The sequence below is a fragment of the Drosophila suzukii genome, chromosome 3 (genome assembly GCF_043229965.1).
Source record: "Drosophila suzukii chromosome 3, CBGP_Dsuzu_IsoJpt1.0, whole genome shotgun sequence".
NCBI lineage: Eukaryota > Metazoa > Arthropoda > Insecta > Diptera > Drosophilidae > Drosophila > Drosophila suzukii.
In genome coordinates, this window is record NC_092082.1 from 74395029 (window position 1) to 74410104 (window position 15076).

Here is a 15076-nt window from a genome sequence, read left to right on the forward strand (position 1 = left end):
CACAAAGCAAGGATTAGCCAAAAGCTTTGGCCAGCAAACCAAACAAAAGCAACGCAAGCAAAGAAAACAACACAGCACAGAGAAATAATGGAAAACTTCAAGTGCATATTTGAATATTTTCGGGGCCAAGTGTGTGTGGGTGTGTTTGAAAATATTTGAAAAGTTTTTAATTAACCAAACGAATGGGTGTGAGTTCGAGTGTGCATGTGCATGGCTGGCTGTTTGTCCATAGTAAATTCCTAGGGTCCTGCGGCTAATTGGCTGTGGGCGCATTAATTGGAAATTTGCCAGGACAAACTTTGGCCCAAAAACGGAGGGCAAATATTTATCAATCCCCCCTCATTGAATCCTTTTGCCCCCGCAGGCACCCAGGCTTTGGTTCGTCCTGGCAGTCCGCACAGCTCGATTTCGGCCGAGGATCGCACCTCGATGGCCAGCTGCATCTGCAAGGCCAAGGCTTTGGTGGACAGTTTGCCCAATCCCTACGACAAGGAGGCGCTTAAGTTCAAGGTGAGTTGATATTATATGGAGTACTTAATGGGTTACAGGAATTTCTACTTAGAAAACTATTAACATGTTTGAATAAGTTTCCTTAATCGCTTATAATTTTGAAATTACTTGTAAATTTAATTTTAGGTATCTAAAAGTAGGCAGTGAATAAGGCATAGTCGTCTTTCTGATTGAATTAATTGTGCTTCTGAGTTTAAAATATAATGTTGCATACTTTTAGACACCCAAAATGACATATGAACGTGATTTCAAAACCCTAAGACCTACTTTCACGGCTAAAATCAGTTTTTCCCTTCTAAGAAGCTCTCATTACTACTAAAAATGGATTTTCCCAAGCATGCTTATCTAATAACATTATTATCCCATCTGCAGAAGGGCGAACTTATTGATGTGCTGTCGATGAACGCCTCGGGCATTTGGAAAGGACGCTGCCACGGCCGCGTGGGCCACTTCAAGTTCATCAACGTGGAGGTGCTGCCGGAGCAGCGGATGAAGAACTCCAGCAGCAAGACCCTTGCACCCGGCTCCCGTCTAGCCAATCCCGGCAATGGCAGCCACAACGGTGGACCCTGCTCCGTGGAGGACCTGCTCATCCGCATCGGTCTCAAGGAGTACACCTCCGTTTTTGTGCTGAACGGGTAAGTGGTGTAGATGAAACAAATTTACCAACAATATTTTTGTTGGATTGTTTCACCTATCGTTCCATTTGCAGCTACGAGGACCTGGAGCTCTTCAAGGAACTGGAACCCGCCGACCTGGATTACCTGGGCATCCTCAATCAGGAGCATCGTGCCAAGCTGCTGACGGCTGTGCAGCTGTTGCATGACATTGAATGTAAGTCCAGAAACCAGAAAGTCCCTATGAAACCCCAGATTACTGGCTAAATTTATGCACCTGATAACATGGTAATAATGGCGAACGTGAGAAAGTTGGTATTATAAAATTAACGTAATAAAACCTGAATTTAACTCTTTAATAAAGTTAATATTTTTGTAATTTGTTAAGGCATTGTGAAATTGATAAATTTAAATCTAAAATTTATTGGGCATATCAGAACTACAATGTGGTCTTTATCTGCTTTTCTGATAAGTTTTATGAAGCCATTAAAGCGGTTTTTGTAAATAGGTTTAAAGTACTTCGTCTTGCGTTCGCCCTTTTCCGTTCGTCATTGCTGAAATAGATTAAATATTGATAGAGCCTAACCTAACCCACTGTCAACTTGCACCAAACACCAAACCCACACCCACCACCCACACATCCACTTATACTCACAGCTACAAATTTCGCCCGCACAGGCTCCGATGTGGATATAGCCGGTTCCAGCTCGGAAAATGACGAGGCCCGCCTGAATAACATCAACATCAAGCATGGAGCTTCGCCCTTTGGCCGGAGGCACTTTCCCCGCGATTCGGGATGCTACGAGGGATCACCGCTGCCCAGCTCACAGACACCCACGCAGGCGGTGAACTCAACGGATGAGTCGAACAGCCTGGACGACGTGGTGACCAAGTGCTCCAGCGAGATTATGAAGCGAGTGGAGAGCGCTCGGCGTTGCAAGGACAATCCCTTCAAGGCCACGCTGCCGGGCGGAGGACGACTGGGCAAGAAGTCCTTTCTCGGCGGCAACGGCCTTATGGCGGACGATACGCTCACGCGTGGAGGGCTTAGCGAGAAGTCGAGCGATTCGGGGGTCAGCAGCAGTTCGCTATCGTCGGGTCCGCTGAAGAGCAGCACTTAACATTTGCCCACCATACTGGCCCACGAGCTGCTCCTGGGCGTGGGCTCGGGCATGGGTTTGGGTATGGGTCTGGGTCTTGGCCAAATGGGGCATGGCACTACCGGGACCTTGACGCCGCATGGAGTGGCCGTCACCGCCACCTCGCCCACCGCCCACTCGGCGCCGCTGGGAAACATCTGCAACACGCTGCCGCATGCACCGAGCTCCTCAAGTGGCGGCGGCCTGTCATCCTCCTCCATGGTTAGCAATCTGCCACTGAACCGGAATCTGGTGATGCTGCGCAATCACCTGCGAAAGAATACGGGCGGCAGCAACAGCATTACGGGAAATGGCGGACCAGGATGCTCATCCGGTGTGGGAGTACAGCTGCTGCAGGATCAGGACGACCGACTGGAGGATCAATAACCCATTTACTACATCAAGTTCTTAGTTTAGTCTCCCGTTGAGTTAAGTGTATTTCAATTGCTGTGATTCGATAGTGAAAACAAAAGGCCAACACGCGTCTTTCAGTTCAAATGTATAGTATGTATAGAGAGAGATAGACAGACAGTTAGGGAAAGAGAGAGGGCGCTATAAAGTGGCAGATGTGTGTAGAGGGAGATAGTAAGCAGAGATAGTCAGAGTCAGTCAATCCTTCCTCCGATAATGTTGGCATTTACACAAATATTTAACACTTATATATAATATATATATAAATACAGACTTTACAGACTTATATATACATACACATCTGCAGCAAAATGAGAAATTTTTATATACTTAGTGACGTAACAAAGGTGTTTTGACTATTTTTAGTTAGCCTCAAGCTATGTATTGAATGAGACTTGTATGATTTGCCATTTGTTTACTGTTTAATTGCTTTGTGTATGCATATTTCTCAACGTGATATTGTGAAACGTCCAACTTGAATTGCATTTTATATATAGATTCATTTCCAACGTTTTAATATTACACTCACACACACATAGAAGTTGATTCCTATTTTAAGGCACTAATCTAAGTGCAAGCAATAGACCAATTCAATTTTAACAACCAAGAAAAACAAAATATTTACACACAAGAGGATACAAACATAGGGAGAACAGAACACCAACTGCCATTCGAAACTAATTTTAATTTGTTAAACTCGTACATATAAGGACAGTGTAAAGGTAACGAATGCATCGTGCAAATCCGTCAGAAACTTGTAAAAATAAATGCCGAAAATTGCCAAATCGCGCAAAAAAGTAAAGTACGCTAAGCAATATTTTCAAATCGTAGCGAGTCGGGTCCGGATCACGTGTACATATATAGGATTGCGATCCAGTTAAGATTTATTATGCCACTTATAGAAGATATCAAAACGTATCCACTATGAGCGATTTAGCGATAATCAAAAGCAGACAATGAAATTAGTCAGGCAGCGCAAATGTTTTTAATCAGTTTCCAGCAATTAGTTAAATAAATGAACGAGTATTTATCAAGGCACAACAACTACGAATAACATATTAAAGTTTAAACTGATTAAAATACACATTAAAGAATAGCATAACCTAGCGTAGAGTATATGATTCTAATATAGCAATTGAATAAATGTAAATGAGTTTATTTGGAGAACGCTTTGACTTCTACTCAGAACGTAATTAAACCTGAACATATTTTGTGAACATAAGATATATCGATATTCGTATTGTAATTCAATTAACACTAATCGCAAATAAATTAAATCAAATTTAAACAACAAACAAATCGCACGTGTTACAGCCAGACGAAGAGAAGGTTAAAGACAGATTATATTACACGAGTATGTGGAATACTGAATTATAGGCATTTTTTTAAATTTAACTATCCCAAATTACATTTAAGTGTTTCAACTGTAAATTGTATCAAAGTCAACAAAAGAATATTTATATATTTAAAACGACGAAATGAGAAGCGAACACAAAACGAACACATCCACACAGCATGTGCTGCTAGCATTTTCTAATTATCACTGTAAAATGATGTAATTTAAAGACAGAATATATAAGCAATATTAAAGTTTAACCTAACAAGGAGCCACAAAATTGATCATTAAGTCAACACATTACAATTGCAAAACAAAAACAAACATTAAAATTCCAATACACAAAGTAAAACGAGAGGGCAAACTAAAGTAATCAGAGTTCAGTAAATTTTAGAAGAAATTTTCAACAAAACCAAAACAAAGTGGAAGGCGATGATTCATGTTTGTGCATAAATCAAAGTAAAATTCTTTAAATAAAAGTGAACATATCTAAAAAGTAAAGGATAATGGAAAGTGTTATTATTGGGGGACTCGGTGATAATATTGTTGTTTGTTTCTTTATACCATTTAAAGGGTAACTATTTGTATATGCAGCTATTTAAGTAGGTGCCTGGTCATTACCTTTCATTGACTCTTATTGGCATTGACTTTCCCATACCCTTGGCTGTGATGGGTAAAGCTCTACTTAAGTGCCATCCAGCTTTTGATCGGGCAAAGGAGACCGCCCCATTGGTTATAAGAATCAATTTGGACCAGGCAATTGGAATTTAGCGAATGACCTCGCCAGCTCAAGTGATTCACCTAAGCCCAACTCAAGATTCGTGAAATGTAAACGATCTCCGAACCAGGAACCCCTGAATCTCCGACGCGCTCTGATGGACGCAGCGACTTGGTGTCGGTGTCAGTCAATAGATTAGCACAGCGCCGACGTAAACTGCTCTGATTAAATTTACAGATCCACTCCTTATCCCAGATCTATACTATCTGGTGTGCCGGTGCTGATAATGATGCTGATGATGATGTTTATTCATAGAGTCGACTGTCGTCGCTGGCTTAGTTTTTTACAGCGTCTAGTCGGGCGGCCGGGAACTGAATTTGCGCTTAAGTGCTTTAGTAAATTGTTAAATTGCTTTTGTCTTTCGCTCGGCCAGTATATGAAAATATGAAAATTGATATTATTGCATTTGCACAAGCCGAGCCAAGTGGACTCTATCTCATTGCCAGCTACGTGTTCTCGGCTTGGTTTCAGTCCCAGTCCCAGTCGACAGTCAAAAGCGGGAGCAGCTCAAACAGAGCCCCAAGATAAACGTTTATTTAATCTAATAAGCAAATAGAAACAACAGAAAAAAGTATAAAATACGAAGAAGAAATTCAGATAAAATCCTAACGTTAAAGTGCAAGTGCAATGGATGTTGTCAAAAAAGCTTTATTTCAACGGATCCTAATCGGGCTTAGTTTGGAGTTGTAACTCACGTTTAGCCGCCTGTCTTTGCTTTGTCTAGTCCCCGAAAAAATATTTCTCAATCCCGAATCCTATCTTATCAGAGCTGAGAGGCTTACGAACTCGGTGGGCTACTGGCTTATGGCCTCTATAAAGATGAAATTGCATCTGCAATCGCCTGGAGGCCCCATATCAATCAAAATAGTTCATTTTATATGAGTGACAGCAATTGAAATGTAAACAATTTTACGACCATTTACATATTTATTATAATAATGTGAGATTCCCCGACTTTATTAAAACCTAATTAACCATTTGTTTTGCTGTACCACCGATTAGCATGATGACTTACCAAGCCCTTATCAGTGATAGTGGAGAAAGGTGATTAGATTTGAGGGCCCAGTGGAAAAAACATAACCTGCTCAACGGGGCAGCCATCATTTTCAGAATAAAATTCGGACAGGTTCAGATTGCCTGGCTCTCGGAATGGTTATACACATTTGTGTAAATCAGATAGACGTTCTGTTATCAGTAATTTGTTTTATAATACCCGTCTTGGCCTGATAAGTCGCTCCACAGCCCTTGGAGCAGTCAGAACAACACCGCCGTGTGTTGGCCACAGTTGATGAGCTCTCGCAGGCGTTGGAGTCAAAAGTTTCACCGTTTCGCGACGGGATGTGAAAAGTGCAAAAAAGCTGGCAGAATACGTTTATATTTCCAAATTTCCCTTAGATTGGGATGAAGCTTGAACTTAAATCAAAAATTCAAAATACCAAATCAAAAGTGTGAAGAAGTCAAGTTTTCAGAAAACGTATCAAAAATATTCAAGTTTTCGTGCACTCAATTAAATCCAGCGGTGAGTGAAATCAAGAAGTTAGTTTCTATCTTGTAAAAGATTTTTGGGTTGTGTGGAAACCAAAAAACCTCTTTTTTTAACCAGTTAACCTGCTAAGAGTAAAAATGATTTGTAAAATGGACTTATGATGAATAAAAGCCTGTACATTGACAAATCTAAAATCTTTTTCATACCAGCAAGACATTTACTAGCTCTTAGTAATCATAATAATACGACGAAATGTAGACTGTTAAAGCGTGCAACCAATGTTTACTTTAAAAAATGTATGTTATAAAGATAACATCCCATTATTCCGTTGGATAATTAAATAACAGAATAATTCAGTTTCAAAGTGCTTTGACATCCCACATCTCAATTAGAAAATTATGGCTATAATTCCAAGGCAGCTTATAACTATGAATGGTTTTATGGTTCCAATCATATATGACTTAATGAGTTTTTATGTTCATAATTTGAAGATACTAAAAACTGACAGGCGCCAACTGGCGTGGCCAGAAGTGTCTGGTTAGAAGCTACGACAATCTTCCGGAGCTAATTGCCGAGCAATCTCCTCATCCGATCTTCGTTCTGCACCCCAGATGCCATAAAGATTATTCTGCTTATCAGACCCTACGACTGACTGGGGACTAAAGCACCGGCACTTGGAACACTGGTAGTGCAATATGAGAGACAAGAAGGAACAGGCGTATAGCCGGAAGGCCTCCCAGGTCTCGGGACACTTCTCCCAGATGGACGTTGACGACTCGGAGTTCAACGATCCCTTCCAGACCGTCATGGAGAAAGCCGGCAACCATGGTCGCTATCAAACCCTATACAACTTCCTGTTCGTCGGGGGTTTGGCCTGCAGCGGTGCCATGATCTACATGAACATCATCCTGGCCCTCAACATACCCGATCACTGGTGCACTGTGTCGGGCAGGGAAAACACCAACTTTACGCTGGAGGAGTGGCGAGACATTACCCTGCCCAAGTAAGTGGGGAGTGCATCCATCCAAATACAATAAACTGAATCTAGTTTTGGAATAGACAGGCCGACAACCGTGGCAGGGAGACGTTTAGCAACTGTGAGGTGTACCAGATGAACTTTTCAGAGATCACGGACTGGTCCGCTTGGAATACCAGCCAGCGGACAAAAACAACAGAGGGTGAGTAGAAAAAGCATTGCTTTTTAGTAGAATACAATTTTAAGAGATGTGTCTGTTGGTGCTTTATATTTATAACTAATAATTTACAAATTATTTAATCAGTTTTGTTAAAACCAAAGAGTTGTAAGCCAGGTTTAAGCCATAAATATTATTTGTACTTTATTAAAAATCGCAATAAAAAGTTAATAAGATCTTATAATATTCATTCCTTATAACATCTTGTGTTTTACAAGTTAATAACCAAACGGCAGTAAAAAAAACCAAAAAGATTCCTAACCTACAGATATTATAAATATCTTTTTCGGATATATCCAACGAATTTAAACGAATTTTTAACAAGCTATAACATTTATTTATTTGTGTTAACTTTCCGATAAACCTCATCAAGTGCTGGGCTTATTGCCAAATATTTATCGAGCTTCCCGTTTTCGACCAAACAAAGATAAAGTAAATACATACATTTGCCGGATTAGTGACGAAATTACTTGGTTCTCCTGCTCTGTTTTCTTATAAATATTTGCAACTTTGCACTCGAATGCATTTTACGACCGCCCACTCGTCCTTTCAGCCTGCCAGAACGGGTGGACTTACGACACGACCTGGTACGACAGCACCATCCCCACGGACCACAACTGGGTGTGCGCCAAGGATTTGTTCGTGACAAATGTGTTCGTGGTGGGTCGTGTGACGGAGGTGGCCGGTTCATTTATATTGGGACAAATGGGCGACTCGTAAGTAGCGCGACTTCCACCTTCCAACCTAACTAAGTTATGGCAGCGCCGGTAATTGAATTTGTCCACTTGGCCGCAGCTATGGTCGCCGGTTCGTGTACTACATCAGTGTGGTCTTCTGCTCCCTGGGCCGCTTTGGGTCCATCATGTGCACCAGCTCGTACACGTGGTTCCTCATCATGACCGGCATCGTGGGCCTCACCGTCAACAGCCTCTTCCAATCGCCCCAAATTATCGGCATGGAGATCTCACGGGAGTAAGTTTCTCCGAAAGTTTCCGTCCAACTTTTATTGCTGACCCACACTCCTCCGTTTTTTTGTTTTGTCCAGGGAGGACCGCAGTCGAATTGCCTTCTTTCAGAGCTGCGGCTGGTCCGTCGGCACCACCCTGATGCCTCTGCTCTATTGGTGGCTGCGCCACTGGGACTCCTTCATGTGGCTCACCTCGATACCCACAGCGATGGCCCTGCTCTTGTCCAAGTAAGTCACGCAGTGATAGCCCATTCCAAATCTAATCACCTCCTTTCTGCTGTGACATTAATTATTTCTTAAGTTTCTTCATTCCTTTTCATGAGAAGTAATCACAAACTTTGCCAGAAAATATAGAGCCATTTGTGAAAATATAAAACCATAACTGTTCTAAAGAAAAGTCCTGTACTCTGAATAATCTAGATATCCCAAAGCTGATAATCTTTTAAATTTCTCTTGTGACATTAATTACTTCTTCAGTATCTCCACCCCTTTTCATGAGACCGATTTCAAGCGAATTCCCATGTTCATCCAATAAATCCTGTTTCACTCTGAATAATCGTGAATTTCCCACAGATATGTAATCGAATCGCCCCGATGGTTGATTAGCAAACAGCGTTTCCGGGAGGCCATTGTCCAACTGCAGAAGATAGCCAAAATAAACGGCCATCGCTTCGACATGACCGAGAAGGAATTGGCCGAGATCTACAGTCGGGACAAGCAGGACGTCACCTACGGCATGGCATCGCTCTTTGCTGGCTGGCGGCTGGCCCGCAACACAATCATCATGGGCTTCAGTTGGTGAGAAATGGGGATGAACTGGGAGAAAATAATGGATCTTTAGCATAGATAGGACCTAGGTCAATCATGAAAAATTCATTTAGTGTTCTTAGATAACTTATTTCCGCAAAAACCATGTCTTTTATAAGAGCTATTCTTATTAAATGGGTTAAACATCTTTTAAATATTAAGGATTGGACTAGCATTTCTACGTATATAATTAATCCTTTTATTACAATTTTAAACATCATCTAAACTTGTTTAAATATTTTTACTCCAGTACATGTTTTTTCTTATAACACCAGGCGAACATAAACGTTTAGCAGGCGTAAAAACGATCAGCTGGTCAGTTTAATCAGAACTCACTTGGAGATGACCTCGTGATTGCTTCCTTTTGGCACGGCCTAAGCAAATACACGGGACTTAAATGTTCTTTCGTGTAGATCGTGACAAACTCGTGAAACCGCCATGGTTGCCCATCTCTAGTCTTCGCGTAGCTTTCATCTAACGGTCCTTTCTCATGGAGATCAATTTCTATTGGTCAGTAGGGGGTGGGGAAATATGGAAGGGCCGTCATTTTGAAAATTAACAGTTATTTAAGTTTACTTTTAGCAACCAGCTGTCACTTGCTAAGTTTTCTGTTTGCCTGGTGACTGAGATCCACAAACCAGCACTTTGACTGAAAAAATGTTACGAAGCCCTTCAATTTGTTGAAGCAAATTAGCGATTTTTCAATTTCAAACACCAGGTGAACAGGAAAATTCGTAGGTGGCCAACGATTAGTTTTTAAGGCCTTTCTAGAGGTGTGTCATTTCAAAATATGTAAGGCCTTTTGTTGCCGACCAAGCGAAAGCCCACCTCTAGTCGGCTTCCACTAAACTAACGGTTCTCTTCCATTAAGAAAATGTTAACGCCCAGCAGCCACCTACTACGGATTATGTTGGCCTGTGTCAGAAATCAAGAAATTGTATTTCAGACCTTAGTAAAATGTCAATAAATAGAAATTATTAGTCCAAAATACCAAATTTGCTCATTGAGAAACTATTCAAATTGCTAGATTTTTTATTTCAGACACCAGGCGAACATAAACGTTTAGTAGGTGTAAAACGATCAGCTGATTAGCTTATTCCAAGCTTAGTTAGAGATGACTTAGTGATTTCTTCCTTTTGGCACGGCCGAAGCAAATACATAGAACTAAACTGTTATTTCGTGCATATCGTGACAAGATCGTGACAAGATAGTGACAAGCTCGTGATAAGCTGGTGACACGGTCATGGTTGCTCATCTCTGGTTTGCGTTTGGCTTGCAACCAACGGTTCTTTCCCATGGAGATCAATTCCTATTGGTCAAAAGGGGGAGGGGAAATATGTGAAGGGCCGCCATCTTGAAAAGTAACAGTTGTTTAAGTTCACTTTTGGCTATCAGTTGTCACTTGCTAAGTTTTCTGTTTGCCTGGTGTCTGGAGAGCCACAAATCCAGCATTTTGGCTGAAAATTTGTAAGGAATTCTTATAATTTATTAAAGTAAATTAACGATTTTAAATTTCAAACACCAGATGAGCAGGTGGTCAACGATTTGTTTTTGCCCTGGTGTCAAAGAGCAAGAAATTAGGCGTTAAACTCGCAAGTGCAGAACAATTTCGTCAGGAAAATTAATCCATTTTATATTCCCAAAGCGCCTAGATAATAGGCATAAAACATATTTTTTTTAAAAATGGTCAAAAATTAGAGGTTGCTGTTTTTCGTTCCAATCAATAATTTAATAACGAGTTCAACGGTGAATGGCATTCCTTATTCTAATATTATTTCGCGCATTGGTGGTCAAACTGTGGGATTAGGCATGCAGATTCCTAAGATTCCTGCTAGAAATTATGCTAGAATGAAAAAGTTAAGTTATTGCTGGGAACCAAAATAATCATTATTTGTGAGTTTTATTTTGGAAGGACTAATGTGATTCTTACTTTTACATGTCAAAAATGCCTCTATTTTTATTCTTGTCCACGAGGGCTGTGTAAATTACCCAACTTGAAGAGAAACTAACAATCTATTAACTCTTGCCCGCGATGTATCTAAAAATCAGTCAAATTATTTATTTATTGTATTCACGAATATCTATAGATTGACCCAAAAAAGTTTTAACACTTCAAGGATTTTAAATATTCAATTAATTTTCCTCACTGCACTGAGGATTTCGCACCGAAAGCAATTTGCATGTCTAACTGCCGATTCCCTCCGTTCGCAGGTGCGTGGTGGCCGTCTCCTATTTCACGCTGGTGCTCTTCAGCTCCCGCATGGCGGGCAATCCCTTCCTCAACTTTCTGTACCAGAGCATTGTGGAGATCCCCGCCTACGTGGTGGGCCGCTACATGGGTGAGTGCTGCGGGGCGTGACGACACGCTGATTGGAGCAGTCCATCAACGGCCATCTCTGCTATTTTCCAGGCGATACGTACGGGAGGCGCTTCACCAACTCGGTTTCGTTCCTCATCGCGTTCGTCACCTGTCTGCCCATCATTGTGTATGCGACGGACGAGCGGTACGAGAGCCTGATGATCTACCTGGCCACGTTCATCAAGTTCCTCAACGCCCTCACCTTCTTCACGGCCAATCTGCAGTGCCTGGAGATCTATCCCACGTGCATGCGGCAGACGGGCGTGGCCCTGGGCACCATTTTGGCCAACGCCATCGGAGTGCTGGCCCCGTACCTGGTCTACCTGGGCACCACCGTGGACATCCGGGCGCCGTACTACATCTTGGGCGTCCTCTTCCTGCTGGGCGGCATCGGAGCCCTCTTCCTCCCGGAGACCCTGCACAAGAAGCTGCCGGACACCATGGAGGAGGCCAGGCACTTCGGACAACACGATGTGAGTGCAATCAGGGGTCTTTTCCTACTTTGTATCTCAGGGTTTCATATAAGACTAAAAAAAGGGGTGACGAAAAGGTTAATAATCGAGTTCTTGCTCTTCTCTGAGGCTTTAAATATGTATTATTGCCTTATCAGTATTCATGATCTAACTTCAACTAGGTTTTTTTTCATGGTTCTATTTAATTGAACTCTTAAACAAGCCCCAAACAAGTTAACATTTTTGATTCTTAAATATTATTGCCTATTACATTTTTAACTATGAAACTTGTTGTAATTGGTTCGCATTTTCAACACTTATTGTATATTTTTATTGACTCATCTATTAAATTCCAAATTTAAGTTCAAAAAACTTATAAGTATATCCAAAATCTATCTGATCTTAAAAAGAATATCTTTAATTATATTCACATTTTCAATATAACAAACGAAAAAACCATAATGTCAATGATCAGTTTAATATTTAACTAATCTAAAATGCAGCCACAATCAAGGACATAAATTGGCAAAGATTTTACAAACTTTTAACCAAGTATAAAAGCAGCCCAGGCAATTTCACTGTAATTACTTTCTCCAAAGTGGCAACGGTTCTTCAACCTTCTTCCGCTCCATGAGCAATGAGCCACGTTGGAGTTGTGCTGGCACATCTAATTTATAATCTAAATTATGCAAAGCAGCCGTAGCCTAATTTCATTTTTCACAAATTTAATTTACAGAAATTCTTCAGTCTGCCGAAACCGCCGCCGGCGGCGGAGAAGGACGACAGGCTGTCATCCCATCCGGAGTTGGCCAGGCTCAGACGCTCGGAGACGGCGCCCTGAACTCCCGAATGCCCGAATCCCTGAATCCTCGAGACAACTCCTTCGATGTCGAAGTGCTCGCTGGCAATCGATTCCCGTATCCGTATCCGCACCCGTATCCTTACCCTTTCCCATTTACCGCTCACGTTACCCTTGTGATGTTACATTAAGTTTGGCCCCAAGTATTGCGAATAAAGTATTGTTATGTAGGCAGCCGTAATAAGACCCGCATAAATCACAAATCACCCGAACGCCCCCCGACCATTGGCGCACAAAGAAATCCCGGCAATGAGTTTATCAGCGCATCTGTCAGAAATTTACAAATTACCTGGGGTGGCTAATGCTGTGGCTAATTTAATAAATGACGCCCCGCCAGGACCGCACACATGGCGTATGCGTAATGCGTGGCAGGCGTCTGATTTATGCAAGTTATGTATCAATTTTTATCACCAGTTGCAGGAATTGAGCCTTCGTCTCTGTCTCTGGCCCTTTTCGCTGGAAGTTGGCCAAGTGCTAAACTGTAAGCAGCCACTAATACCAAAACCAACTGTCGGCGGCAACGAGAAATATAATGTATTGGGTTCGGGAAAAATGGTATGCCGAAGTTGGGATGCACTTAAAAAATGATGTAAATGGTAAAAAAAAAGTATAATATATTTATATATAATATGGATGAAGCAATGCATTTAAAAAGGACATTAAATACACACATTTTAAGAGTAAACTTTATTTTTAAACTTTATTTTATGATAGAGGTCTCTATAGAGACCATTTCTTAAATTTTCTTGTTTAGTAAACACTTTCTTAAACAAAATCTGAAAAAACACATTATTTTACTATAAAAATTCTCCCTAGTACCTAAATTAAATATTATATCTTTTTTAATATTAAAGATTTCCCATTTAAATCCCCTAATGTCTTCACACCTTATCGCTGCCATTGGCAAGCTAAACTTTCTCCAGCAGACTGATATGACCCTGCTTGAACTAACCATGTTGGCCCGGTAAAAACTTTTACTCGTACGGCTTGCCAGAAACAGGACGTGCAACTTTTGTGCGCAAAGGTGTTTCGTTTTTCAAGTTATTTATTATGATTTATTTGCCAATGTGGCGCGCTGATGTGGCAACGTCTCAGGCGGAGACTGAATCTTGGTCCTGGTCTTGTTCTTGGTCCGGGTAAGAAGCCACTCCCACTCCAACTTCAGCTGGCGTGGCTGCAGTGGCGATAAGTAAATTGTTTATCCTACTTGTGAGTTATGTGCTGCGACGACCAGCCAGCAAGCCAGGCCAAGGAGCAAAATGAGGATGAGGATGGGGGGCAGGACTACAGCCATTCAGTTTGATGATCATGTTGATGTTGGCCCTAGGTTGGACCTCGAACTGGAGCCGGAGCTCTGAAATGGCCGGGGCAGCTAACATTGTTATGCTTTCATAAACAGCTGAGCGCAATTTTCTGATAAGCCAGGTCCTGTGCCGGTGTTGGTGGCTATTTGTTTCAATTTATCATAAAAGGCAACGCCGGAAGTCAGCCGAGCTGCAGTTGAATGAACGATGGAAGCGGCGGAGTCCTGGTCTTGAGGCGGCTTAGCCGTAAGACGGCCGGCAAAAGTCCTTGGCAGCCGGCTGAGCGGCATTAGAAGGGATTCCCGGCCATTCGCATCGAGGAGCGGCCTTCTTAAGGACTGCATAAATACGGCTCACAATTATCGCTGTCGCCAGGGAAGGCTGCCACACTGCATGAAAAATCTCTAAGCATTTATAAAATAGTTCTTCCATTTATGTAGGATTAATATTTCTTATTCCTATCTATAGAGTGGAATTAATGATCGATAGAATATATATTTTCATAAGATATGTTATGGTAAAGTAAAAAGATCACCAAATTTTTTTTTCTGGCTTAAAAATCCTTATAAAGTGATTAATACAAGACCTAATACAAGACCATTATTATAATTATTTAAAAAAATGTATACATATGAATAGCTTAATTGTATGTATTAGTCTCTTTCAAGTTCTGACACTTGTAATCTATTAAAGTAAGTAATCTAATAGAAATATAAGTACAAAGGTTTTGTTCGTTTAGATTGGCAATAAGTAATAACATTTCTATCTTTAAACTTAAGTTGTTTTTCTTTTAAAGGTATATGTATTTTAGAAATTCCCCTTAAAATGTACTTTAATTTTAGAATAAGCTTTCTCATC

The 15076-nt window shown here is 41.2% G+C and overlaps 3 protein-coding genes across 5 annotated transcripts in view; all 3 read left to right on the forward strand.

Moving 5' to 3' along the window:
* Positions 1–2248, forward strand: part of SKIP (Shal K[+] channel interacting protein) — a 162091-nt gene extending 159843 nt beyond the window's left edge. For all 3 annotated transcript variants that reach the window (XM_070996793.1, XM_070996792.1, XM_070996794.1), the window contains 4 exons: positions 365–510; positions 883–1148; positions 1223–1344; positions 1806–2248. In XM_070996793.1, the coding sequence (XP_070852894.1) occupies positions 365–510; positions 883–1148; positions 1223–1344; positions 1806–2248 (977 nt within the window). The remainder of the gene's footprint in view (positions 1–364; positions 511–882; positions 1149–1222; positions 1345–1805) is intronic.
* A 51-nt stretch (positions 2249–2299) lies between these two features.
* Positions 2300–3844, forward strand: LOC136116990 (uncharacterized). Its single transcript, XM_065865191.2, has one exon. The coding sequence runs from the start codon at positions 2300–2302 to the stop codon at positions 2651–2653; it is 354 nt and encodes a 117-aa protein (XP_065721263.1). The 3' UTR covers positions 2654–3844.
* A 2168-nt stretch (positions 3845–6012) lies between these two features.
* On the forward strand, positions 6013–13098 carry LOC108015694 (carcinine transporter). Its single transcript, XM_065865186.2, has 10 exons — positions 6013–6310; positions 6769–7280; positions 7337–7455; positions 8024–8186; positions 8266–8442; positions 8516–8665; positions 9011–9235; positions 11456–11583; positions 11655–12076; positions 12792–13098. The coding sequence occupies exons 2-10, from the start codon at positions 6973–6975 to the stop codon at positions 12894–12896; spliced, it is 1797 nt and encodes a 598-aa protein (XP_065721258.2). The 5' UTR covers positions 6013–6310; positions 6769–6972; the 3' UTR covers positions 12897–13098.
* Positions 13099–15076: the final 1978 nt, after the last annotated feature.

Bases quoted from the DNA above. Each gene is read 5' to 3' on its own strand.
- LOC108015694 (XM_065865186.2), top strand. From the start codon at position 6,973: ATGAGAGACAAGAAGGAACAGGCGTATAGCCGGAAGGCCTCCCAGGTC. The intron at 7,456-8,023 runs GTGAGTAGAAAA...TCGTCCTTTCAG, and splicing joins GCGGACAAAAACAACAGAGG to CCTGCCAGAACGGGTGGACT. The intron at 8,666-9,010 runs GTAAGTCACGCA...AATTTCCCACAG, and splicing joins ATGGCCCTGCTCTTGTCCAA to ATATGTAATCGAATCGCCCC.
- LOC136116990 (XM_065865191.2), top strand. From the start codon at position 2,300: ATGGGTTTGGGTATGGGTCTGGGTCTTGGCCAAATGGGGCATGGCACT.